Raw genomic sequence first — 27,016 nt, 5'->3', positions numbered from 1 at the left:
GATAGCCATTTTGATGTAGCCCATCATTCCAGGTAGTTTTTTTCTGGATATTATATACGAGCTACGTATGAGGTATATGACGTTGTAAACAGCAGAAGGAGGGCTGGGTGGCAGTTTTAGCGTTCAACGGAAAGATTTTCTGACGGCTTTGTCCTCTAAGCTGAACCGTGTCGGCCATTTTGTTGTGGCCCAGAATGATGTCAATTGCAGCTTTCACTGTTTGTATGTGCTGGAGGCTGAGAAAGGGGAGGTAATGCCCATTTTTTTAAATATTCTGTGTTATTGTTTAGGCTTTCATATTAACCATCTTGGAGGCGTCTGCGTTGCGTCCTATCGGTCAGACGCTTTCTAACAGTGTTTCTGGGTGTTAAATATTTATTTCTGGAAACTTCTGTCCAGGATTTCAGCTGTATTATTATTTTTTTAATTAGTTTTGTCTTTTAGGTGTCCATGGAGATGAGTATCTCAGGATCCGGCCAAATCAGATGACCGTTTCATGTCCGTGTCCAGCAGCCCCCGGCCCACAGGGAATACGATTGGTTGGACAGGTTTGCAAACCTCAGATGCTCTCTGGGTTGTCTGACCCCTCCTTCCCTCTCCAGAGACTCCGCCCAGTGTTCATGTTGAAGCGCACGCCAGCTGAGTGTTACCTGAGGGTCAAATATTCGTCACCCTCTTGTGTCTGTAGGCACCGTCAGCTCATCTCCCATTTCCCAGAGACCGGTTCCGGAGTTCTGCTCTTCCCTACATTTCCCCACCTTCCAGGCCAACCATAAACATGAAGTGAAGTCAGGAGATCCTAAATAAATATGAACCATCATTTATAGTACATGGACACACACTGGGCAGACACCCGGGGCCCCGGCCTTCCCTGGGCAAACATCAGAGATCCGATGGGAAGGCCACATCCAAATGGTTCATCTTCCCAGGTCGGGTCAAAGAACGGTTCTCTGCAGGTGATATGTTAGATTTTAGTATCAAGGAAGTTTCTGGTAGTGATACCCCAATCCCCCCTTCCCTAAACCCTATCTAACCCCAACACTGACCCTAACTGGAACCCCGTATATTCCTGTAACCCCAACACTGACCCTCCCTGGAACCCCATATATCGCTGTACCCCCAACACTGACCCTCCCTGGAACCCTGTATATCCCTGTAACTCCAACACAGACCCTCCCTGGAACCCCATATATCCCTGTAACCTCAACACTGACCCCCCTTGAACCCCATATATCCCTGGAACCCCAACACTAACCCTCCCTGGAACCCCATATATCCCTGAAACCCCAACACTGACCCCCCCTGGAACCCCATATATCCCTGTAACCCTAACACTGACCCTCCCTGTAACCCTGTATATCCCTGTAACCCCAACACTGACCCTCCCTGGAACCTGTATATCTCTGTAACCCCAGCACTAACCCTCCCTGAAACCTGTATATCTATGTAACCCCAACACTGATCCTCCCTGGAACCCCATATATCCTTTTAACCCCAACAATAACCCTCCCTGGAACCCCATATATCACTGTAACCCCAACACTGACTCTCCCTGTAACCCCGGATATCCCTGTAACCCCAACACTAACCCTCCTTGTAACCCTGTATATTCCTGTAACCCTGCTTGTAATTCCAGCTCTGACCTTCCCTATAACCCCAGCACTGACCCTCCCTGTAATTCCATCTCTGACCCTCCCTGTAACCCTAACACTGACCCTCCCTATAACCCCAACACTAACCCTTCCTGGAACCCCGTATATTCCTGTAACCCCAGAACTAACCCTGCTTGTAATTTCAGCCCTGACCTTCCCTGTAACCCCAATACTGACCCTCCCTGTAACTCTAACACTGACCCTCCCTATAACCCCAACACTAACCCTTCCTGGAACCCCATATATTCCTGTAACCCCAACACTGACCCTCCCTGGAACCCTGTATATCCCTGTAACCCCAACACTAACCCTGCTTGTAATTCCAACTCTGACCCTCTCTGTAATTCCAACACTAACCCTCGCCTGTAATCCTCACATTGACATTCCATTTAATCCAAACACTAACCCTCCCTGTAAATTTGACATTAACATTCCCTTTAACGCTAACACTACTCCTCCTTTAACCCTAACAGTGATCCTCTCTTTTACTTTACCCTAACACTAACTTTGTCAGTAACCCCAACATTAACCCTCCTTGTAACCCTCACACTGAACCCTCCATAAGTCACTCCCATACTGGGATCCCCTCCATAAATGAATAACCCTTCCTGCTATCAAATATACCAAGGTCCCAGAGATGAGATCTACTACGCCAATCAGAGAAATACCTTTTAGATATTCTCAAAAACATCTAGCTTATAGTGTGATGCCAAGCATCCTGAACGAGTCCTCAGCAAGTTGTGTCTATGTACAGCAAAAATGGAAGTGCGACCCATGACTTCCTAGTGACCATAGATGAGAAGCTCCTGCTGTTGCCCTAATCATTGTGTTTTTAGTTCTCTCTCTATACATTCTGTCTAATTTTTCATTTAAATATTTGCATCTTCTCTTTTTTTTTTCCTTGCTTTTTCCAGAGAGTTCTCTTGTGGTGCAACCAATAAAAAAAGGAAGTGGTTTATATACTAACCTTGGGGATGGAGAAGGAGAAGAGCCACATGTCTGTGACCATATTAGACCTCACCCTGGATATCATCTACCTGCTGACCGGAGAGGTGAGGAGGATTCTCGGAGGTCACATGACATCACTCTCATCTCTATTAATAAAACAGACCTGACCGGAGAGGTGAGGAAGATTCTGAGAGGTCACATGACATCACTCTTTTCTCTATTAATAAAACACAGACCTGACTGGAGAGGTTAGGAAGATTCTGAGAGGTCACATGACATCACTCTTATCTCTATTAACTAGCTGCTGACCGCAGATAGCCAAATGACGGCTGCACTGCGGCCGGCCAGTTCTGGGTGGACGTCATATGACGTCCTCCCAGAACGCGCTCTCCTGCGCTCCCCAGGGGGCGCGCACCCGGCGATCTCCAAGATCGCTGTGTCCTACGGACACAGCTGATCACGTGATGTGGTAAAAGGCCAATCACAGCGGCCTTTTACCACCTGATCAGCGGTGTCCAATGACACGCTGATCAGAGGGAAATGCAAGTGCCGGTTCTCGGCTGCACTTTCCTCACGCTGTCAGATCGTGAGGAAAGTACTGCCGAGAACCGGCAGTTGTCAGAGCGGGGATCGGCACCGATCATCAGGGCTCTGATGATCAGTGCCCTGATGATCGGTGCCCAGCAGTGCCACCCGCAAGTTCCGCCCAGCAGTGCGCCCACTAGCTCCGCCCACCCATGTCCAGCAGTGCACCCACCTGTGCCCAGCAGTGCACCCACCTGTGCCACTCTGCAGTGCCACCTACCTGTGCCCAGAAGTGCCACCTACCTGTGCCCAGCAGTGCCACCCACCTGTGCCCACCAGTGCTGCCCACCAGTGCCACCCACCAGTGCAGCCCAGCAGTGCTGCCAGTCAGTGCCCAGGGGTTGTGCCAGTCAGTGCCGCCAGTCAGTGCCCAGCAGTCATGCCAGTCAGTGCCGTATATCAGTACCCATAATCAGTGTCACCTATCAGTGCCGCCTATCAGTGCTGCATATTAGTGCCGCCTATCCGTGACCCCTAATTAGTGCTGTCTATCAGTGCCGCCTATCCGTGCCACCTCATTAGTACTGCCTATCAGTGCCCTTTAGTGCTGCCTATCAGTGCCCATCAGTGCTGCCTCATCAACGCACATCAGTGAAGGAGAAAAAATACCTGTTTGAAAAATTTTATAAAAGAAACAAAGAAACTTTTTTTTTTTTCAAATTTTTTGCACTTTTTTTATTTATAGCGCAAAAAGTAAAGTGCCCAGTGGCGATTAAATACCACCAAAAGAAAGCTCTATTTGTGAGAAAAAAATGATCAAAATTTCATATGGGTACAATGTTGCATGACCGCGCAATTGTCAATCAAAGTGCGGCAGCGCTGAAAGCTGAAAATTGGCCTGGTAAATAAGGGGGTATAAGTGCCTGGTAGGCAAGTGGTTAATAAATCACAGACCTGACTGGAGAGGAGGATTCTGGGAGGTCACATGACACCACTCTCATCTCTATTAATAAAATACACACCTAACCGGAGAGGTGAAGAGCATTCTGGGAGGTCACATGACATCACTCTCATCTTTGTTATTAAAACACAGACCTGACAAGAGAGGTGAGGAGGATTCTGGGAGGTCACATGACATCACTGTCATCTCTACTAATAAAACACAGACCTGACTGGAGAGGTGAGGAGGATCCTCGGAGGTCACATGACATCACTCTTTATTCATAAAATACAGACCTGACTGAGAAGTGAGGAGGATTCTGGGAGGGAGAAATGTCACCAGCACACCAAATTTCTCCAATATGGGTCCAAAGCTTTAATAAGCGATCACATAGTTACAGCAAGAGCAACGTTTCAGAATCTCACAGGACTCCTTCACCAGGTCACATGCCTGATGAAGGGATCCTGCAAGACTCAGAAACATTGCTCTTGCTGTAACTATGTGATCACTAATTAAAGCCTTGGACCCATATTAGAGAACTTTGGTGTGCTGGTGACATTTCTCCCTTGTGATTCTTCTCGGTTCCAGCCGATGGTCACAACAGCACCCACCTACACGTATAGCTCTTTGATGCAGGAACGTGTCCGTTGGGGTTTTGGAATTGTGCTTGAGGATTCTGGGAGGTCACATGACATTGCTCTTATCTCTGATAAAACACAGAGCTGACCAGAGAGGATAGGAGGATTCTGGGAGGATCACATGTTATCACCTATAACTGACAGCACTGTTTTAGGTCTGCAGTTTGATTTGATTGTACATTTTTCTTTTCCTACATAGGACTACACAGTCGTGAAAAAATCATCTAGTGGTCATTCGACACCCAATAACCACACCTGTATGTCCAACCATCTCAACAGGACCCAAAACCTCATCATGGAACCTCCACCTGTCTCCCCAACACTTGAGAGCAATGAGAAGAAGATCCTAGAAGTCACCCAGAAGATCATTGACCTGCTGACGGGAGAGGTGAGCGGTGCCGGGAATTCTGGGACATTCTCCAGTAACAGACAAGGGATGTGTCTGGATGGTGACTGTATCATTGTGTGTGTGTCAGGTTCCTATAAGGTGTCAGGATGTCACTGTCTATTTCTCCATGGAGGAGTGGGAGTATCTAGAAGGACACAAGGATCTCTACAAGGACGTCATGATGGAGAACCGGCTGCCCCTCACATCACCGGGTAAGAGGAGATTTTCATTTCATGTAATGGAGAGAAGAGTATTGAGGATCCACCTAGATACACACATCCTCTGATATAAAGACATAGAAACAATGTATTCAGTCAGTGTGTGTGTTTCCTACAGATGGATCCAGTAATGGGAACCCACCAGAGAGATGTCCCCGTCCTCTGTATTCCCGGGACTCCACACAGGAACATCAGGAGATCCTTCAGGAGGATCAGGTAGATGGACCTCTACTAAGTAACATTACCCAGCCATATACTTTACAAATGCAACCTGTTCCCGCAGCTGTGTTGTTCTGGTAAGAAAGCCTGAGACCAGGTATGAAACCATGCTGTCCACCATTTGGCCAGAAGATCCTTAGGTACTTCCAAGAGACTCAGTGGGTCAATTACATGAGCAGGTTATGGAAAACTCCAAATACCTCAATCTATGAACTCTTTTCATGAAAGAGAATGTTGAATTTCTTGCAGTTTCCATAAACGGCTGACTGCAAACTGTTCATGTGTTGCTATTTAGTAGGTTTTAAAACCACTTTTATGAGCCTGGAATTTTATTTTTAGTTGATCTTCTTGAAATGGTTTGTACCCTGTCTAGGAGGATGGCTTGATTGTTATTAAAGTTGAAGCTGTTGATGAAGACGACTCAACAGTGACTCACGGAGATGTTAGCAATGAAGAGGATGAAGACAGACCCATGAAGGTTGAAGAGAAGGAAATTCCTCCACAGATCAACACAGGTGAGGAATAAACACTAAATCCAGGGAAGAGTCCCAGATCCTCCTTGTTCAGTCACTACAACAATCTCTTCTTCTCTCCCCTCCTCTGTCAGTAGACAGTAATGGGGGGGGGGGGGGCAGTATGTGCCCAGTGGGTGAGTCAGGAGCCATCAGCCTCTATTAGACTCCAGCTATGAGCCATGTAAGGAGGAGGAGGAGATACCTCCAGAGATCAGCCCAGGTGAGGAATAAACACTAAATCCAGAGAAGAGTCCCAGATCCTCCTTGTTCAATCACTACAACAATCTCTTCTTCTCCCCCCTCCTCTGTCAGTAGACAGTAATGGGGGGACAGTATGTGCCCAGTGGGGGAGTCAGGAGCCACCAGCCTCTATTAGGTTCAGCTCCTCACAACATAGCGGCCTTCTGCGTCCCCACTGGGGATAGTCTGCTCACTTCCTGTCTTTGTGACCCAACAGGAAGTAAAAAAGAAAACATAAGATTCCTTTCCATATGCACAAAAAATAAACTTTTTCTAAGCTCGTCTGCATTAAACAAGTAGGTGCTACGCCCAGAGATAATCCCCACGGAAGTTGAATGTTGGTGCTCTGGCTCTGTGTGTCTTCCCAGCACAGATGCAGCTGAATGATGAAGATTGGTATAGCCGGCACTTGTCTTCCCAAATACTAAACTTTATTGAGCGAGTAAAATGTGCATATGAAATGGTTTACGCATTTCGGCAATAATCCCTAATCATAGCCACAAAATACATGTCAAGACATTACATTTATAAATACCACATAATGGTTTTGACAATTCGTTTATAAGTTTCGGCTGTGAGACTATCCCTTCAGGTAAGGAAAGGATAGCCTCACAGGTGAAAGGCCTTGGTGACGCTACGTGCTGTAAATGAAGATTTGGAGACCGACTATTACAATAGTGTGTATTTGTTTGCTCAACCATCAACCAAAGCATTTAACGTGTTTCAGGAGTCTTGGTTTGCTGTATGTGAGACGTGTAGCAAGCCAAACATAGAACTGCTTTAACCACTTTGCTACCCCAGAGGATTTACCCCCCACCCCGCCTCCTTCCTGACCAGGCCATTTTTTGCGTTACGGCGCTGCGTTAATTTAACTTACAATTGTGTGGTCATGCGATGCTGCACCTAAATTAAATTTATGTCCTTCTTTCCCATGAATAGAGCTTTCTTTCAGTGGTATTTGATTGCCTCTGTGGTTTTTATTTTTTGCGCTATAGAAAAAAAAAAAAGTCCGACAATTTTGAGAAAAAAAACTGTATTTTGGACTTTTTGCTAATAAACATGTCCAGTAAAAAAATTTAAAAAATCAAATTTTGTGATAAATTTAGGCCAAAATGTATTCTGCTCTATGTCTTTGCTAAAAAAAAAAATCCCAATACGGTGATATAGATACTGGGCTTTTTAACCACTTCCCGACCGGCCGTTGTATATAAACGGCCGGACGGTGGCACTGCAGGGTCGGGTGGCCGTCTATAAACGGCCTCCCCGCACCCTGCTTGTGCGCTCTCCCTGGGAGCGCGCAGCACCGTAATCCGGTGCCCGCTGTGTCCTCCGGACACAGTGAAACACCGATCGTCGGACGGGACCTCTGTACGAGGTCCCGATCATGTGATCACTGATTGGCCAATCAGTGATCACATGCAAAGTAGTAAGCAAGATGTCACTTCTGACATCATTGCTTACTATGTGTGAAATCTGTGAATGATCACAGAGGTCACATGGTACAAGGCTATTCACAAAAGCCTTGTACCATGTGACAAGCTGTGACCAATCACAGCTCACTCAGTTCTTCTCAATGAGTGCAAGAATGCACACAGAGAGAAAGAGAAATTATTGCTTTTACATCCTATATGGGTGTAAAAGCAATCAGTGTAAAAAAAAAAAAAAAAAATCTTCATCACCCCTCACAAGTAGTACAGTGTCACCATGGTGACACTGTACTGCTAGGGTGACAGTATGTAAAAAAAAAATAAAAATAAAAAATAATAATATAAAAAAATAAAATAAAAATGTAAAAAAAAATGTTTAAAAATTATAATTTTTGCTTATAAACTAATTTGGATTTTTTTTTTTTTACTAAAAAGATAACGGAATACTTTTTGGCTAAGATTTATGATGAAATATTATTTATTTGCAAAATTTTATAAAAAAAACACTTTTTTTCAAAATTTTTGGACATTTCATTTACATAGCAAAAAAAATACAAATCCCAGTGGTGAATAAATACCACCAAAATAAAGCTTTATCTATCTCAAAAAAATGGTAAAAAATTCATTTGGGTACAGTGTTGCATGACCGCGCAATTGTCATTCAAAGTGTGATAGCGCTAAAAGCTGAAAATTGCCCTGGTCAGGAAGGGGGTAAAAGTGTCCGGTCTGGAAGTGGTTAAAACAATTTTATTTTTACTAGTAATGGCTGCGATCAGCGACTTCTAGTGGGACTGCTTTTTTTCTTTTTTTTTACATTTCTTCAGTTACTTCCTGGTTTCCATTCATAAGCAAATGATGTCATACATCCCAGGAGTCTTCAGGAGGGGAGGAGGGGCTATTTGATTGCCTCTGCGTTTTTAATTTTTTGCTCTTTAAAAAAAAAAAAAGACCGACAATTTTGAGAAAAAAAAACAATATTTTTTACTTTTTGCTATATAACATATCCAGTAAAAAAAAATAAAAAAAATCAAATTTCATCATAAATTTAGGCCAAGATGTATTCTGCTCCATGTCTTTGCTAAAAAAATCCCAATACGTGTACATTAATTGGTTTGCGTGAACATTATAGCATTTACAAATGGCTGTATATATACTGGGATTTTAAATTTTTAAATTTATTTTTACTAGTAATTGCGGCGATCAGCGACTTCTAGCAGGACTGCTTTTTTTTACATTTCAGTTACTTTCTGGTTTACATGCTGTCAATGATGTCATACATCCCAGGAGCCTTCAGGAGGGTTGGAGGGGCTTTCGCAGCTAAGGTAGATAGATTGCAGATTCCAGGAAGTAATTTCATCCGCCCTTACTTAAGATGGTCGCAGCCTGAAATGTTAGAATAAACCTCCATGTGATAGCACTGGGCAGCTAACAGTAGGGGTCTAATAGACCCCAGTGTCTCCCTTCACACCATCAAACCGAGCAAAGATTGATTTGGCTAGATGTGTCCCCTGACTGTACTGGCCAGGAAATGGTGTATCTGAAACTGGAAGTTACGACATCATCGTCGATTCTGCTTTCTTTGTTTATATGTGATATTAAGGCATGGATTTGCCTCACTCTCACACTGCTCCCCATCCTGAAGCCGGCGGTTGTGGTCCTGGGCCCCCCAGACCAATTAACAGCTCACATACTACGTCCAAAGAGATGAACTAGTTAAGCAGGCCTTAGCTGACCTAAAACCTAACCTTTTTTGACCAAAAAAAAAAATTTAAATTCACACACTTCAAGAGTTAATTGACTGGGCAGTGCCTGGCAAGTTTCCTGATACACACAGTAAACCCTGAAGAAGGGGAACCTCAAACCACCGAAACGCGTTGGAAAATTTATGTATAATTAGGCAAATAATAAGAGACAGTTGGAACTTTAAAAATAGGCACACAAATGTTTTTTTCAAAAGTGCCCGTTAGGTCATTTTGACCAGTCCTATTTTATGCTGTTTCCTCCAGACGGACAATATCAGAGGTGTGACACCCAGAAAAGTCCAAACATGTCTGCAGATAGTAGAAGAGAAGTTGATGACATCACACAACCTGGAGAAAACTACATAACCTCAGATTTCCATCCATTGTTTCACAGCGCAAATCTGTCTTCTGACCCACCAATGTATGGGGGACTGTTTCCTGAACACCCATCTCCAGTCATCCCTCATACGCCACGTAGAGTGCTGTGCATGGTGGGGAAGCCATATTCATGTCTGGAATGCGGGAAGCGCTTTGAACGGGAATCATCTCTTGTCCTCCACCAGAAAGGCCACATCAATGACCTCAAGCCGTATTCTTGTACGGAATGCGGGAAAGGATTTGCCCACAAGTCCTATCTGGATACCCATCTGAGAGTCCATACTGGAGTGAGACCCCATTCATGTTCAGAATGTGGGAAGAGTTTTGTGTACAAGTCGGAGCTCAACAAGCATCAAAGAACTCACACGGGTGAGAAGCCGTACACGTGCTCCGTGTGTGGGAAGTCCTACGGGTGGAAATCGGTGCTCATCAAGCACATGCGGATCCACACGGGGGAGAAGCCGTATTCGTGTTCAGAGTGTGGGAAGAGCTTCACGCAGAAAGTCATCCTTGTGGAGCATCAAAGGACTCACACAGGAGAGAAGCCGTTTTCGTGTGCAGAGTGTGGGAAAAGCTTCACATGGAGGAAAGCCTTTGTCAGTCACCAGAAGATGCATATACAAGAGAAGCCTGAACTTTCTCAGCATGGAAGTCCAGTGGCATAGGGACAAGAGCTGACCCTGTGACTGGACCCCTTGCTCATTATTTATTTTCTGTATTTATATAAGGACCTTCCTGTTCCACAGTTCGAACCATTCAGGATATTTTTCATTTTGTTTTTCCTTCACTTGGTCTCATGATCAACGTGTTTAAAGGAAGAACCCTTCTTGTTGCCTCAACCACTCATATTATTGTCATTTTTTTTTTATCTAGGGGAGGTTTTAACTTGAAGCATGTGGTCTCTACACCCAGAAGCTTGTAGTAGATAACACTGTCAGTGTACTCCTACTTGACCACGTTACCCAACCTCCTGAATTACAGCAGACGGTGGTTGCAAGAAGGGTTCCAGAAGAAGATTAGCTGGGGGTTGGTTGCTATGTGTTTGAAGAGTGTTTGGGCCCATGAATCCTTCAAAGAGTAGGGCAGGTTAAAGTGCGTGATCTGGTGCAGCTTGCAACGTTGTTCTCCACCAGATTCTTAATATTAAGGTTGTAGAAATTTGAAACTTGCTAGCCAACACGCTTAAGAACTTGAAGCTAAAGGGTCACGTTTCCAAACCTTTTTTGAAGTCCTCAAAGAAAGCACATGTCTTCTGCCAAATGAACAAGCAGCTCTTGGCAGCAAGTTAAAGCAGTATATGTGAAAAATTTCAACTTCACTGTGGTAGTAAATGAGACTATATCCTCCTTTCTCTTCTTAGTGTGACGGCATTACCTGGCCTCCTGAACAGTGCTGGGACAAGGTCATCTAGTACACAGGGTGAAGATGCCAAACGGTGCCCCCCCCCAAAAAAATAAAAAATGTATGAGCATTATGTGTCAGTAAAAATCCCCTCCTCCCCCCAAAAAATTTTTTGAGCACTAATCTCCACACTTATCCCCTTAGCAAAAATTCGTCTTGCAAGCCAAAATTTTCCACACACAAAAATTCCCCCTCTTCCAGTACTAATCTCCCCTCCCAGCTCAAATCCTATTCCTCCCCAAATTCCCACCCACCTAGCACAAATCTTCTACATCTCAAATGTCCCCTCTGAGCATAAATCACCCTTCCAATTCTCCCTCTTCCAACACTAATCCTTCCCCCAAATCCCCATTCCTAGCACTAATCATCCCCCCAAATTTCCCCTCTTAGTACAAATCCTCTAACCCTCAAATTTCCCCTCTGAGCATAAACCCCTCTATTTACTTCTAAACTTCTAGAACGCTTAGTCTACAATCGCCTGAGCTCCCCCCTCACTGACAACAACTTTCTTGACCCTCTACAGTCTGGCTTTCGCTTACTACACTCCACTGAAACTGCCCTACTAAAACTCACTAATGATCTACTAACTGCTAAAACTAATGGCCACTACTTCATACTCTTACTTCTTGACCTTTCTGCGGCTTTTGATATGGTTGACCATCCCCTCCTCCTCAAAAAACTCCACTCTCTTGGCCTCAAAGACTCTGCTTTCTCCTGGTTCTCCTCCTACCTATCGCAGCGCTCCTTCAGCGTTACCTATAATGCTGCCTCCTCCTCTTCACTCCCTCTTTCTGTAGGGGTTCCTCAAGGTTCTGTCCTTGGACCCCTTCTCTTCTCCATCTACACCTCCTCCCTGGGTTACTTGATAAACTCCAATGGCTTTAAGTACTATCTCTATGCTGATGACACACAAATCTATCTTTCTACTCCTCACCTCACCCCTTCAGTCTCCTCTCGCACCACTAACCTACTAAGTGACATATCGGCATGGATGTCACTCCACTTCCTCAAACTCAGTCTTTCCAAAACTGAGCTCTTAGTATTCCCCCCAGCCCGTGCCCCCTCCCCTGACTTCTCCATCAAGATCAATAACACAATCATCAGTCCCTCCCCTCATGCCAGAGTACTAGGTGTAATCCTAGACTCCCATCTGTCCTTTCACCCCCAAATCCAATCGCTGTCCAAATCTTGTAGACTTCACCTCCGCAACATCTCCAAGATACGCTCGTTCCTAACCTCGGAAACCACTAAGCAACTTATTCACTCCCTTGTTATATCTCTTCTTGACTATTGTAACTCCTCATTGGCCTACCGAATCGCAGGTTATCCCCTCTTCAGTCTATCATGAATGCTGCTGTCAGAATCATCCACCTTACTAACTGTTCTGTATCTGCCATCCCTCTCTGCCAATCCCTCCACTGACCTCCACTCAGTGTCCTCCACCCCTCTGCCAATCCCTCCACTGGCTTCCCATTGCCCAACGGATAAAATTCAAAACACTAACAATAATGTACAAAGCCATTTATAACTCTGCCCCAAGTTACATCACCGGTCTTGGCTCTAAATATCACCCAAACCGTATTATCCCCTCCTTGCAAGACCTCCTACTCTCTAGCTCCCTTGTCTCCTCATCCCATGCTTGTCTCCAGGACTTCTCTAGAGCTTCCCCGCATCCTCTGGAACTCTTTACCCCAATTTATCAGGCTATCGCCTACTCTGCTCACTTTTAGGCAATCTCTGAAAACCTATCTCTTCAGGGAAGCCTATCTTGCCCTCAGCTAATACTTGAATCTTCTGCTCTTCCAACCAGTCCATCCCCCACAGTTATTACCTTTTGTACCACTAGCCCCTCCCTCCTAGATTGTAAGCTCCAAGGAGCAGGGCCCTCCTAACCCTCTTGTATTGAACTGTATTGTTGCTGTATTGTCTCCTGTTATATTGTAAAGCGCTGAGCAAACTATTGGCGCTATATAAATCCTGTATAATAATAATATAATAATAATTCCTACCCTCCTCCAAATCCCCCTTTCCCAGCACTAATTGTCCCACAAATCCCCTTTCCTAGCACTAATCTTCTCCCCCAAATTTCCCCTCCTAGTACAAATCCTCTACCCCTCAAATTTCCCCTATAGGTATAAATCCCCCCTCCAAATCTCCCACTCCTAGCACTAATCATCCCCCAAATTTCCCCTCCTAGTACAAATCCTCTATTTCTCAAATTTCCCTTCTGGGCATAAATCCCACCCACCTCCAAATTCCCCTCTCCCAGCATTAATTGTCCCCCAAATCCCCTTTCCTAGCACTAATCATCCCCCTAAATATCCCCTCCTAGTACAAATCCTCTACCCCTCAAATTTCTCCTCTGGGCATAAATCCCACCCACCTCCAAATCCCTGTCTCCCAGCACTAATTGTTCCCCAAATCCCCTTTCCTAGCACTAATATTCTCCCACAAATTTCCCCTCCTAGTACAAATCCTCTACCCCTCATATTTCCCCTATGGGCATAAATCCGCCTTCCAAATCTCCTTCTCCCAGCTCTAATCCTTCCCCCAAATCCCCTTTCCTAGCACTAATCATCCCTCCAAATTTCCCCTCTTAGTACAATTCCTCTACCACTCAAATTTCCTCTCTGGGCATAAATCCCCCCCCACCTCCAAATCCCCCTCTCCCAGCACTAATTGTCCCCCAAATCCCCTTTCCTAGCACTAATCTCCCCAAAATTTCCCCTCCTAGTACAAATCCTCTACCCCTCAAATTTTCCCTCTGAGCACCCTCACCCACCTCCAAATCCTCCTCTCAGCACTAATTCTCCCCCCAAATATCCTCTCCTAGTACAAATCCCCCCAATCGTCCCTAATAGTTCAAATCCACCCTCCCTCCCCAATTGCCCTTCCTAACACAACCCCCTGAAATTCCCACTGCACCCATGGCAGCCACCCCTTGTCCCAGCCCTGCTCCTGAATGATAGCAGAGGCTGGTGGAAGGGGCCTGGAAAGGTGTAGGGGGGTATTGAATGTTTTGGGCTTAAAGAGTACCTAGGGTCTTGGGTCCTTCAGAGAGGAGACCAGGGTTGAAAGTTTGTTATCTGGGATGCCAGAAGATACCAATTGATTACTTCCGTTGCATACTCCCATGCTACGTAGGCTTCCTTTTTGATTAGGTAGGGTCCATCAGGGTTCCAAGGAGTCTAAAAATGCAAAGTCCACTTCATACCTATCCATCATGGGTCGCTATTGCCAAGCTTCTCTTGGGAATGCTAGGTGACTGACTCCAGAGACAGATGGACAGCATTTCCAGAAGAAGACAGTAATCACAACCTCTATATTTGTTTCATGACAGGTTTTTTAAAATATTACTCAACCTTTATCTTTGCAACGAATGTTGGGTCCACCATAAATTGGTTGTAAAGGGAATCCATAGCTTTTTATACAATAACAAGAGTTCTTCATTGTGATCAGTTTTATGTAAATGTTATCACCAGGATGTATATTTAAAAAAAAAAGCATGATTTTGTATTTCCTGATTACTTACACTCACTGGCCACTTTATGAGGTTAACCTTGCTAGTACCGGGTTGGACCTCCTTTTGTCTTCAGAACGGCCTTCATTCTTCATGGCATAGATTCAACAAGGTATAGAAACATTCCTCAGAGATTTTGGTCCATATTGACATGATGGCATCACGCTGTTGCTGTGGATCTGTTGATTTCATATCCATGAACCATTTTTTTTCTTAAATATTACTCAACCTTTATCTTTGCAACGAATGTTGGGTCCACCATGAACTGGTTGTAAAGGGAATCCATAGCTTTTCATACAATAAAAAATAATTCTTCATTGTGATCCGTTTTATGTAAATATTATCACCAGGATGTACAGTTGTGTTCAAAATAATAGCAGTCAGACATCACTAACCTGATCAATCACTGTTTTTGGTAGAAATTATATTTCTACATGGCAAATAATTTACTAGCAGGTGTAGTAGAGTAATAGAATGCTGCTGATTCTGTGTAATTGAATCACTAATTGAAAGGGGCATGTTCAAAATAATAGCAGTGTGGAGTTCTATTAGTGAGGTAATTCATTCTTTGAAAAACAGGTTGCAATTATTGCCCTTATTTAAGGCAGGAAGGCAGCAAATGTTGTACATGCTGGTTACAGTGCATTTCTCTCTGAAATTCTGAGGAAAATGGGTCGTTTCATACATTGTTCAGAAGAACAGCGTACCTTGATTAAAAAGTTGATTGGAGAGGGGAAAACATATAAAGAAGTACAGAAAATGATAGGCTGTTCAGCTAAAATGATCGCAAATGCTTTAAAATGGCAACCAAAACCTGAAAGACGTGGAAGAAAGCAAAAAACTACCATTCGATTGGATAGAAGAATAGCCAAAATGGCAAGGACTCAGCCAACAATCAGCTCCAGGAAGACGAAAGAAGGTCTAAAGTTACCTGTGAGTACTGATACAATTAGAAGATGCCTATGTGAAGCCAATCTATCTGCAAGAAGCCCCCGCAAAGTCCCACTGTTGAAAAAAAGACATGCTGAAGAGGTTACAATTTGACAAAGAGCACATTGACTGGCCTAAAGAGAAATGGCGCAACATTTTGTGGACTGATGAAAGTAAGATTGTTCTTTTTGGGTCTAGTGGCCGGAGACAGTTTGTCAGACGACCCCCAAACACTGAATTCAAGCCACAGTACACTGTGAAGACAGTGAAGCATGGTTGCGCAAGCATCATGATATGGGGATGTTTCTCATACTACGGTGTTCGGCCTATTTATCGTATACCAGGGATCATGGATCAGTTTGAATACATCAGAATACTTGAAGAGGTCATGCTGCCTTATGCTGAAGAGGAAATGCCCTTGAAATGGGTGTTCCAACAAGACAACGACCCCAAACACACCAGTAAACGTGCAACATCTTGGTTCCAGACCAACAAGATTGACGTTATGGAGTGGCCAGCCCAATCCCCAGATCTTAATCCAATAGAAGACTTGTGGGGTGACATCAAAAATGCAGTTTCTGAGGCAAAACCAAGAAATAGAGAACTGTGGAATGTAGTCCAATCATCCTAGGCTGGAATACCTGTTCACAGGTGCCAGAAGTTGGTTGACTCCATACAACACAGATGTACAGCAGTTCTCAGAAACAGTGCTTATACAACTAAATATTAATTAAGTGATTCAAAGGAATAAAAATCTTCAAACATTTTTCAGTTTATATAGTGAATGTTTGAGTTTGTAAAGAAGAATACAAACACTGCTATTTTTTTGAACAGTCTAATATTCACTTTTCTTCAATTTTTTTAGAGGAACAACACAAATTTGATATATTTTTCTTCATGTTTTGATTTGGAATAGAATGTGTAGTGTTCCTAATGCATTCGTGTGTATGGAAATAAAAGCTATTAGAAGTTTTTGAGCTTTTATTCACTTTTTTCAACACACTGCTATTATTTTTAACACAACTGTATATTTAAAAAAAAATCACGATTTTGTATTCCCTGATTACTTACACTCACTGGCCACATTATTAGGTTCACCTTGCTAGTACCGGGTTGGACCTCCTTTTGCCTTCAGAATGGCCTTCATTCTTCTTGGTATAGATTCAACAAGGTGTTGGAAACATTCCTCAGAGATTTTGGTCCATATTGACATGATGGCATCACACTGTTGCTGCGGATTTGTTGGTAGCACATCCATGAACCGTTGATACAAGGCAGGATGGATCCACGCTTTCATGTTGTGTACGCCAAATTCTGACCCCCACCATCTGAATGTCGCAGCTGAAATCGAGACTCACCAGACCAGGCAACGTTTTTCCAATCTTCTATTGTCCATTTTTGATGAGCCTGTATGAATTGTAGCCTCCATATCCTGTTCTTAGCTGACAGGAGTGGCACCCGGTGTGGTCTTCTGCTGCTGTAGGCCATCTGCTTCAAGGTTGGACGTGTTGTGCATTCAGAGATGGTATTCTGCATACCTTGGTTATAACAAGTGGTTATTTGAGTTACTGTTGCCTTTCTATCATCTGGAACCCGTCTGCCCATTCTCCTCTGACCTCTGACATCAACAAGGCATTTTCCTCCACACAACTGCCTCTCACTGGATATTTTCTCTTTTTTTGGATTATTCTCTGTAAACCCTAGAGATGGTTGTGCGTGAAAATCCCAGTAGATCAGCAGTTTTTGAAATACAGGTGTAGCTTGGTTTACGAATTTAATGCGTTCTCCAGGACGTTTCGTGTTGTGAAAAATTCGTAAACCGAAACACGGTTTCCCATAGAAGTGCATTGAAAAACAATTACTCCGTTCTGGAGGTCAGAAAAAGTTTAAAAAAAGTCTTTTATCTGTTCAAAACTCTTTATAAAGTGCAGTTTAAAGGCATAAATACTGTACATGGACGTGATTAAAAATTTCCAGAATGGCTGCAAAACTCAATGCAAAAACCGCTCCAACACCTCCACACTCGACGCCACGTGCTACTCACAGACTCCAGCATGCAGGGGCGGCGCTATAAACCTCCCAGGTGCAATTCATCCTGGGGAGACTTGCTTCGTATTTCGAAACAAATTCATAAACCGAGGCATTATTTTCAATGGCTTTTCATTCGTAAACCCAAAATTCCGTTAACCGAGGTGTTCGTAAACCGAGGTACGCCTGTACTCAGACAAGCCCGTCTGGCACCAACAGCCATGCCACGTTCAAAGTCACTTAAATCCCCTTTCTTCCCCATTCCGATGCTCGGTTTGAACTTTAGCAAGTCGTCTTCACAACGTCTAGATGCCTAAATGCATTGAGTTGCTGCCATGCGATTGGCTGATTAGCAATTTGTGTTACCGAGCAATTGAACTGGTTGACCTAATAAAGTGGCCAGTGATCAGTCTGGAATTCCGTGTGCCCTCTTGTTGCCCTACGTTGTAATTGGTTTTGTCTCAGCAGTTGCCAAGTCTGGATGTTGACTCTGCTAAAACAAATCTGTATAACAAACATAAAGCACTGCTAAAATAATGTAATGGTCCAGCTTTAAGGAGCTTAAAGGGAAAAGTATGCAGCATGGTTATGATTTTCTGTTGATAGCTTCTTGAGTAAATGTACAAACCTTTAATTTTGTATTGCTTGTTGCATAGTAAATTATTTATGTCTAATCTTCTCTTTTTTTTCTTTGATCTATTTTGCTGCCATTTTGCAGTTTGTGTACATTACCGTTATTAAATTTTTGCTGTTTTTATTCTTTCGTTTCATATATGATCCTTTTTAAAGGACCAAATTTGAGTATGGAAATAATTTATCTTACTTCTAAATAGAACTTACATTAACCACTTTCAGTCTGGGCCTATTCTGACATTCCTCTCCTGCATGTAAAAATCATCATTTTTTTTTATAGAAAACTATTTATAACCCCCCCCCCCCCAAACATTATACACTGCTCAAAAAAAAATGAAAGGAACACTTTGAAAGGACATCAGATCTCAATGGGGAGAAATCTCCTGCTGGATCTCTATACTGATATGGACTGGGTGATGTGTGAGGAACATAAGGATGCCCCATCGTTTGATGGAAATGACAATAATCAACCTACAGAGGACTGAATTCAAAGTCACCCCGAAAATCAAAGTGAGAAAGTGATGCAGCAGGCAAGTATATTGTTCTGAAATGTCATTGCAGCAACTCAGAATGGTCCTCAGTAGTTTGTATAGCCCCCACATGCTTGTATGTATGGCTGACAACGTCAGGGGAGGCTCCTAATGAGACCACAGATGGTGTCCTGGGGGATTTCCTCCCAGATCTGGACCCGGGCATCACTGAGCTCCTGGACAGTCTGAGGTGCAACCTGGCGGCGTTGGATGGACCGAAACATGACATCCCAGAGGTGTTCTATTGGATTTAGGTCAGGTGAGTGCGAGGGCCATTCAATGGTATCAATTCCTCCATCCTCCAGGAACTGCCTGCATACTCTCGCCACATGAGGCCAGGCATTGTCATGCTCCAGGAGGAACCCAGGACCCACTGCACCAGCGTAGGGTCTGACAATGGGTCCAAGGATTTCATCCCGATACCTAATGGCAATGAGGGTGCCATTGTCTAGCCTGTAGAGGTCTGTGCGTCCCACCATGGATATGCCTCCCCAGACCATCACTGACCCACCACCAAAACGGTCATGCTGAATGATGTTACAGACAGCAGAACGTTCTCCACGACTTCTCCAGACCCTTTCACGTCTGTCACATGTGCTCAGGGTGAACCTGCTCTCATCTGTGAAAAGCACAGGGCACCAGTGGTGGACCTGCCAATTCTGGTGTTCAATGGCAAATGCCATTGAACACCAGTCCATCTCTATCTCTATAGTGCCAGGCAGTGAGCACAGGGCCCACTAGAGGACATCGGGCCCTCAGGCCACCCTCATGAAGTCTGTTTCTGATTGTTTGGTCAGAGACATTCACACCAGTGGCCTGCTGGAGGTCATTTTGTAGGGCTCTGGCAGTGCTCATTCTGTTTCTCCTTGCACAAAGGAGCAGATACCGGTCCTGCTGATGGGCTAAGGACCTTCTGCGGCCCTGTCCAGCTCTCCTAGAGTAACTGCCTGTCTCCTGGAATATCCTCCATGCTCCTGAGACTGTGCTGAGAGACACAGTAAAGATTCTGGCAATGGCACGTATTGATGTGCCATCCTGGAGGAGTTGGACTGCCTGTGCAACCTCTGTAGGGTCCAGGTATGACCTCATGCTACCAGTAGTGAAACTGACCGTAGCCGAATTTAAAACTAGTGAAAAACACTCAGAAAAGATGAGTAGGGAAAAAATGTCAATGGCCTCCACATGTAAAACCATTCCTGTTTTGGGGGTTGTCTCACTGTTGCCCATCTAGTACACCTGTTGTTAATTTCATTAACACCAAAGCAGCTGAGACTGATTAACAACCCCCTCTGCTACTTACCTGACCAGATCAATATCCCAGGAGTTTCATTGACGTGATGCTATACTCTGATTAAAAAGCCTTCCTTTAATTTTTTTTGAACAGTGTATTTTTTTGAAGCAGAGACTCTAGAGAATAAAATGGTGTGTGTTGCATATTACACATTAATGAATTTTAATGTGCAAAAACACAATATAATACCTGTGATGATTGTGCATACTAGAGACATGGACGTTGTACATGACAGCCATCTTGTTAGGTCTCAGCCATGTTCTCTCCTGTCCTCCCTCCTCCCGTTTGGATGGAATGTAAAGCTGTAAGTTGAACGGAGGTCAAAAGGTCCTCTTTCCTAAATAAAATACAGCTACATAAAACTCCAAGGCGGTAAACCGCTAATTAGCCTGGTTCCAGGTGTCTGCTTGAAAACCACTTTCCTCGTAAAATCGTAAAACAATAACTCAGTCAGTCATGACCTGTTAGGCCATTAGGGCTAGAGCGTGCCATAAAACGTACATTCCACATGAGTCATTTTTCATACAATTCATAAAGTTCAGCAGGAACTGGGCACAATAATATGAAGTATATATTCAGACAGATCATTTTAATATGAGTCATGAAAGACCTTACATCACTATATTAGTACCTACAAGAGAGAAGAAGCAGTTTCTTTTATCCTGGGTGACAAGGGTACGCTATGTTTGGTATCTTTGCGTTTGGAATATAATTCTGAATATTAATCTGCCGGTTGCTAGGATGCTACCTGTACCTATTGGAGGTTATCCTTAGTAAGAAATTGTAAGGAATTTGGTCATAACCTTGGTTACCGCCTAACACCCATCCCCAAACTGGACGATTGGTCATTTGTTCTCAGGAGACACATGTTTGATATGATAGAAAAAGACTGACAGGCTGGAGAAGACAGCTCTTGTTTAACATCTATCAGAAAACATCTAACGGACTTGAGAGCCAAGACAACCTTTTTGTTCGGACAATTGGACTCTGCTCAAACCAAGGACTTTTGCAAGTATTCTACCTTCTGAACTCCTTTCATTTATGTCTCTGTTGTTTTATTGTTCTCTTTATATCTTTGTTACATCTTTTTCTGTAAATACTTTAATTGCACCATTTTGACCTTTTTAGTAATAAATCCTATTTTTTGAAAAGTGCTGAAACTGTCTCTAAAGCTTTTAATGCAAACTAAAGAATCCCTGTCTCTTGAAGAGTGCTACTGTATGTAATATTCCTCTGAATACATCTGTCTGCGGTGACAATGTGTTACAAATGCTTATACTAGTATCATAGTGTTACTGCTAAGATTTGTGAGTTTCCTCCTTCTCTGTAAAGAGGTGGTAGTGGCTGTGTGAAGGGTTAATTGAGTACTTAACCTGACCCAGTAACAATCGCTCTCAGGCTGCTGGCACATACAGTGGGGCAAAAAAGTATTTAGTCAGCCACCAATTGTGCAAGTTCTCCCACTTAAAAAGATGAGAGAGGCCTGTAATTGGCATCATAGGTAGACCTCAACTATGAGAGACAAAATGAGAAAAAAAATCCAGACAATCACATTGGCTGATTTGGAAAGAATTTATTTGCAAATTATGGTGGAAAATAAGTATTTGGTCACCTACAAACAAGCAAGATTTCTGGCTCTCACAGACCTGTACCTTCTTCTTTAAGAGGCACCTCTGTCCTGCACTCATTACCTGTATCAATGGCACCTGTTTGAACTTGTTATCAGTATAAAAGACACCTGTCCACAACCTCAAACAGTCACACTCAAAACTCCACTATGATGAAGACCAAAGAGCTGTTGAAGGACACCTGAAACAAAATTGTAGACCTGCACCAGGCTGGGAAGACTTAAGCAGGTTAAGCAGGTAACAAACATGTCACGCTTTAACATTGCGCATGGCTGTGGAACGGTGCTGAACTACGGTACCTAAAAATCTCCATAAGAGATGATTTTAAAAGCCTGCACAGCAGGCCTGGCACTAGAGCGATTGCTCTTGCTCTGTCTTTCACAGCGATACTTCACATGGGTGGTGCGATTTCCATTTATATATGCATGTGGCACAGACGCATGCATTCGTCTTTGCACTTGAGCATGGGGGGGGGGGGACTAAGGAGCTTTTCCTTTTTTTTTTTTAATTCTCGTATTTTTTTTATTAAATTTTTTTTAACACTGTACCTTTACATTTTTGTATCAACTTTATTGCTATCACAAGGGATGACCAACATCCCTTGTGATAGCATGGGCTATGACAGGTCCTCTTTATGGAGAGATCTGGGGTCTGTGAGACCCCATATCTCTCCTCTGGCCTCCAAAGCAGCGATTTGATCTGATGCCTTCAGAAGCCAATGATGGCTGGTTTACATGGGACTGAAACTGGAAGTGACAAAAAATCCTCATAGCGTCCGGTTTCCGATGTCATACAGTGGGAGGAACAACACCAGTTGTCCCTCGTGTGAGTACAGGAAGCAGGCAGTGGTGGAATGCAGGATGGATTGCAGTGTTTGGACCGGAAGTCATCGTGGACTAGAAGTGACGCAATGCATTTCAGAGCATGCGCAGTGCATTGGGAGGTGTGTGATGTGCTCCTTTCTCAAGCTCTTGCTTCCTCTACCTACACAAGGAAGAGGCGCACACCCTTCTCCAGCCATCCAGGATGGCATGCGGTGAGGGGATATGTCAGCAGAGACCGTGCAACATCACAGATGTGCCTGCTTCCTTCCTTCGTCATGTGAGCGGCCATTTGTAAAGACCTTTGTTTTAACAATAAATAACCCTTTGATACTACACTTAGAGGCACTGCTTCTGTCCCTGTTCCTTAATTCCTCCATTCCTCTACTGCTTCCTAAACATTTCTCCTTCAGGTATCAGGTGACCAGCCATCGGGGGGGGGGGGGGAGAGGGGGCAGCTCTGACATGTGGAAGCTCTACCAAGATGGCGGCCTCCGCACAGAGGCACAGTGCAGATCACAGCATGGTAAGCTGGTAATGGGGAAAAAATCAACTGCAGGAAGACCAATGATGGCTACTCCTTGGCTTGTCTTTCTTGGGCACAACTTCCACAGTTCTGGTCCTCTTTAAACTCTAATATGGTGTTTCTCAACCAGGGTTCCTCCAGAGGTAGCTAGGGGTGTGTCGGGAGTCACTTTGGGTGGGGGGCCCATGGAACACAGCTCACTTTGGAGAGGTGGGGATACCCCTGTCTCAGCTCCCAATATCCCTCTTATGTGTAAGTCACCCCGTGCCTGTTAGGGGTACAGGGTGATCTGTCCTAATATTGTGTAGACATGTCTAGGTGATAGGTGGGGTGGAGGTTGTGGATTGTTTGGTGTTATGTGGTTGCATCCCATTGTTCTATTGTGTGTCTTGCTTGGCAGCAAACTATTGTGGGATGTATGTGTTTATGTGTATTAGCTTAATGGGGGGGTGTCTCCAGCAGCCCTCCCTGTCACGATCGCGGCGTCAGACCCCAGACCTTCTCACTAAACTCGTGACTAAAGGGCTAGCCGACCTGAAACTGCGATGTGACGTGCGTAACAATGCCACACCCAGCTGCACCCTGCAGAACGATTTTCCAGCTAATGGGTACCGATCGATGTGCCAGCAACCTGAATCGATTGTTACTGGGTCGGGTTAATTACGCAATTAACCCCTTCACACTGCCACCACCTCCTTTTGGTTCAGAGAAAGAGGAAACTCACAATATCACTATAACACTATAATAATTGAAATAATCGTCCGCATAACCCGGTCATTGACACAGGCCGGTTATACAGAGAGTTAAACCCACAGTAGCATCTCTTTAAAGGCAGGGATTCGTAAATTGCAATTAAGAGTTATAGAAACAGTTCAACACTTTTAGAAAAGATTTATTACTAAAAGGGTCAAACAGGTGCAGTAAAAATATTTACAGAGAAGATGTAACTAAGATATATATATATATATATATACACATACATAGAAAACAGCGCAGCACAGCAAAGAGATAACAGGGAGAAGTTAAAGGGTTAAGTTACTTGCCCTTAAGCCTTGGATGGAAGCAGATCACGTTTCAGTGCGAAGGGTCTCCCCAGGTGGTATATTGATGTTAAGAATGGGAGATGTCTTTAACTTAAACTTCCTTAGGCTTGGCAGCCTGTTTTAAAGTTTCCCAGCAGGGGGTGGTTCTGAAGTGAAAGACCAATCCCCTGTTTAGGGAGGGATCGTTAGGCGGAACCCTAAACTGGAACCAACATCTTTCGTAATTCATATTCTGGTCTATAACTTTCCATCTGCACAAACGACAGTCCTCCCGTGGGTATATTATTATGCAGACAAGTCTGAGGATTATTTAGATATGAATTATGAAATTATATATTGCACGGTTCACAAGTTCTATGTTTTGGCTTCCCTGATGGTCCGGGATAATCGAGTGACCCGTCAAACTGTTCGCCTGCTCATTGGCCATCTGACGAGGTGTCCGGTTTTTATGTAAGTCTCTCATATTCCAAGATATGAGACATAGGGGAGAAATTGATTTGAGAAGTGTTCATCCAATTCTGTCAGCTAGGTTTATTAGCTCAGAGACCCTTCAACTCCTGGGAAGGCTCATTATCTTGTTATGAGGTGTGAAATTACACAGGTTCTTTGGCCAGGGAGACTCCAGCTCTCTCAGGAAAACTGGTCCTATCTTTTCCTAGGTGAGAAAGGATACAGCTTTCACAGACAGCTCGGCACCAGCTAGAAGTGCCTTGCCTGGCCAGTGACCCATAAACAGTACACATACACACACTGGCCACATGTCTCCTCAGTGAGAGGGAGGGGTGGAAAGATGAGGGGAGAAAATGGAGATGCCTAACAAAATGGTTGAACCGCGTCCATCTCTGAGGCGCACGTTTGCGACACTCCCTCCTCATGGGACTGTCTGCAGCTGTGAAGTTTGAATACCTGTGTGTCTCTTGTTACTAAATGTAGATTGCGCCACCCTGTGTCATTATGCAGGGATGGGGGATTGTCCCCTGAGTGAATATATCTTGTATCTGTGTTCAAATAAACTAGTCTTGTATGGTCGGCTGTGGTGTCTGTGGTCGGTGTTCGGATGGGGAAGCGGTATTCTAATGGAAGTACCCAAGCGCATTCTGGGGTCGGTTCCGTTACAGGGTGCCTTGAGCAATTTCTGCCTCTTAGATACGTTCCAACTAACTCCATTGAGCGTTTTAGCTATCTATAAGGGGGTAATTCTTCCTAATGACCACAAGTGTAAGGAACATTATTCCCACTGACCATCACACTAATGTATCATAAGTTGCCCATACAGGCGTACCTCAGTTTACAAATTTAATTGATTCTGCTGGACTTTTCATATTGCGACAAATTTGTAAACTGAAACACTGTTTCCCATAGGAATGCATTGAAAACCAATTAATCTGTTCCGGATTTCAGAAAAAAGTAAAAAAAAAGTATTTTTTTTTTTCAAAACTCTTTATAAAGTGCACTTTAAAGGCATAAATACTGTACAGGGACATGATTAAAAAAAAATTGTAAATGCATTGAGAACCAATTAGTCCGTTCCGGAGGTCAGAAGAAAAGTAAAAAAAAGTCTTATGTGTTCAAAACTCTATAAAGTGCACTTTAAAGGCATAAATACTGTACAGGCGACATGATTAAAAACAAATTTGTAAATGCATTGAAAACCAATTAATATGTTCATATTGCGAAAAAAATTTGTAAAGCGAGGCGTTATTTTCAATGGATTTTCGTTCATAAAACGAAAATTACATTAACCGAGGCATTTGTAAACCGAGGTACACCTGTATAGTAATTCTTGACAGGGGTTCCCTTGGACCGGAAAGATATTTCAAGGGTTCCTCTGTGTCAAAAAGGTTGAGGAAGGCTGCTCTAATAGCTGAGTAAAGTAGGTACAATATGTGTAGATATTGCATATTCTGGAGCAAGGAGCCCAACCCTAACTACTGCATGGTACTGAGTGCAGCTTGGTAAATCCATACATACTGTACATTAATTTAATGAGGAATTAAACCCTCCTATTATTTTCAATCAAGAAGACGCCATCTTAAAGTGATTCTAAAGGCTTACATTTTAAATGAAAAAATAACAAACATGTCTATACTTACCTTGTGTGTGCAGTGGTTTTGCACATAGCAGCCCAGATCTTTCTCTTATTGGGTCCCCTGCTGGCATTCCTGGCCCCTCCCTCCTGTCGGTTGCTTGCTATGGGGGCACCCGTGCATGCACACTCCCCAGCTGCTGCTCCGTGTGTCCATTCACACACGGAGTAGTGGTTCATCCCCACCCTCTCTCTCTGCTAATTGGCTGTTCTATTGTGGATCACGGAAAGAGCCAAAGACGTCGGCTCGGTCATGTGATCAGCTGTGTCCAATCACAGCTGATCACATGGAAATGGTGGTTATCAGCGTTTCTCTCCTCTCGAGCTGTCACGCTGACAGCTCGAGAGGAGAGGAGAGCCTGTAATCGGCTTTCCGCGGAGGGGACATGTACACTGATCATCAGGGCACTGATGATCAGTGTGCTTTGATGATCAGTGTGGCCCCAGAAGTGCCACCTGTCAGTGCTCATCAGTGCCACGTGCCAGTGCCCATCAGTGCCACGTGCCAGTGCCCATCAGTGCCACAACAATGCCACATAGTGCATACCAGTGCACATCAATGCCACATATCAGTGCCCATCTGAGCTGCCTTTCAATGTCACCCATCAGTGCCAGTCAGTGCCACCTATCAGTGCTGCCAATCCGTGCCACCTATCAGTGCCAGTCAGTGTCGCCTATCAGTGCCAGTCAGTGCCACCTATCAGTGCCAGTCAGTGCTGCCTAACAGTGCTAGTCAGTGCGGCCTATCG

At 44.0% G+C, this 27,016-nt stretch overlaps 2 protein-coding genes across 3 annotated transcripts in view; one reads left to right on the top strand and one right to left on the bottom strand.

Moving 5' to 3' along the window:
- The window catches only part of LOC149466251 (uncharacterized), a 79,143-nt gene that overhangs the window by 28,654 nt on the left and 23,473 nt on the right, over window positions 1–27,016 (bottom strand). The window lies entirely within an intron of this gene.
- LOC149466252 (uncharacterized) lies at window positions 389–15,074 on the top strand. 2 transcript variants are annotated; one of them, XM_089672973.1, is made up of 7 exons: window positions 389–548; window positions 2,567–2,704; window positions 4,903–5,091; window positions 5,180–5,303; window positions 5,428–5,525; window positions 5,902–6,043; window positions 9,717–15,074. In XM_089672973.1, the coding sequence occupies exons 2-7, from the start codon at window positions 2,627–2,629 to the stop codon at window positions 10,493–10,495; spliced, it is 1,410 nt and encodes a 469-aa protein (XP_089529099.1). In that variant the 5' UTR covers window positions 389–548; window positions 2,567–2,626; the 3' UTR covers window positions 10,496–15,074. The 2 variants fall into 2 exon arrangements, with proteins under 2 accessions (XP_089529099.1, XP_089529100.1); XM_089672974.1 differs by lacking the exon at window positions 389–548 and having other exon boundaries at window positions 2,570–2,704; window positions 4,983–5,091.

Source organism: Staurois parvus, unplaced genomic scaffold, assembly GCF_062004578.1.
Source record: "Staurois parvus isolate SC_StPar_1 unplaced genomic scaffold, SC_StPar_1.0 ptg000132l, whole genome shotgun sequence".
Lineage (NCBI taxonomy): Eukaryota > Metazoa > Chordata > Amphibia > Anura > Ranidae > Staurois > Staurois parvus.
Note: the sequence above shows the minus strand (reverse complement) of the source record. Positions and strands in the feature narration are given on the sequence as shown.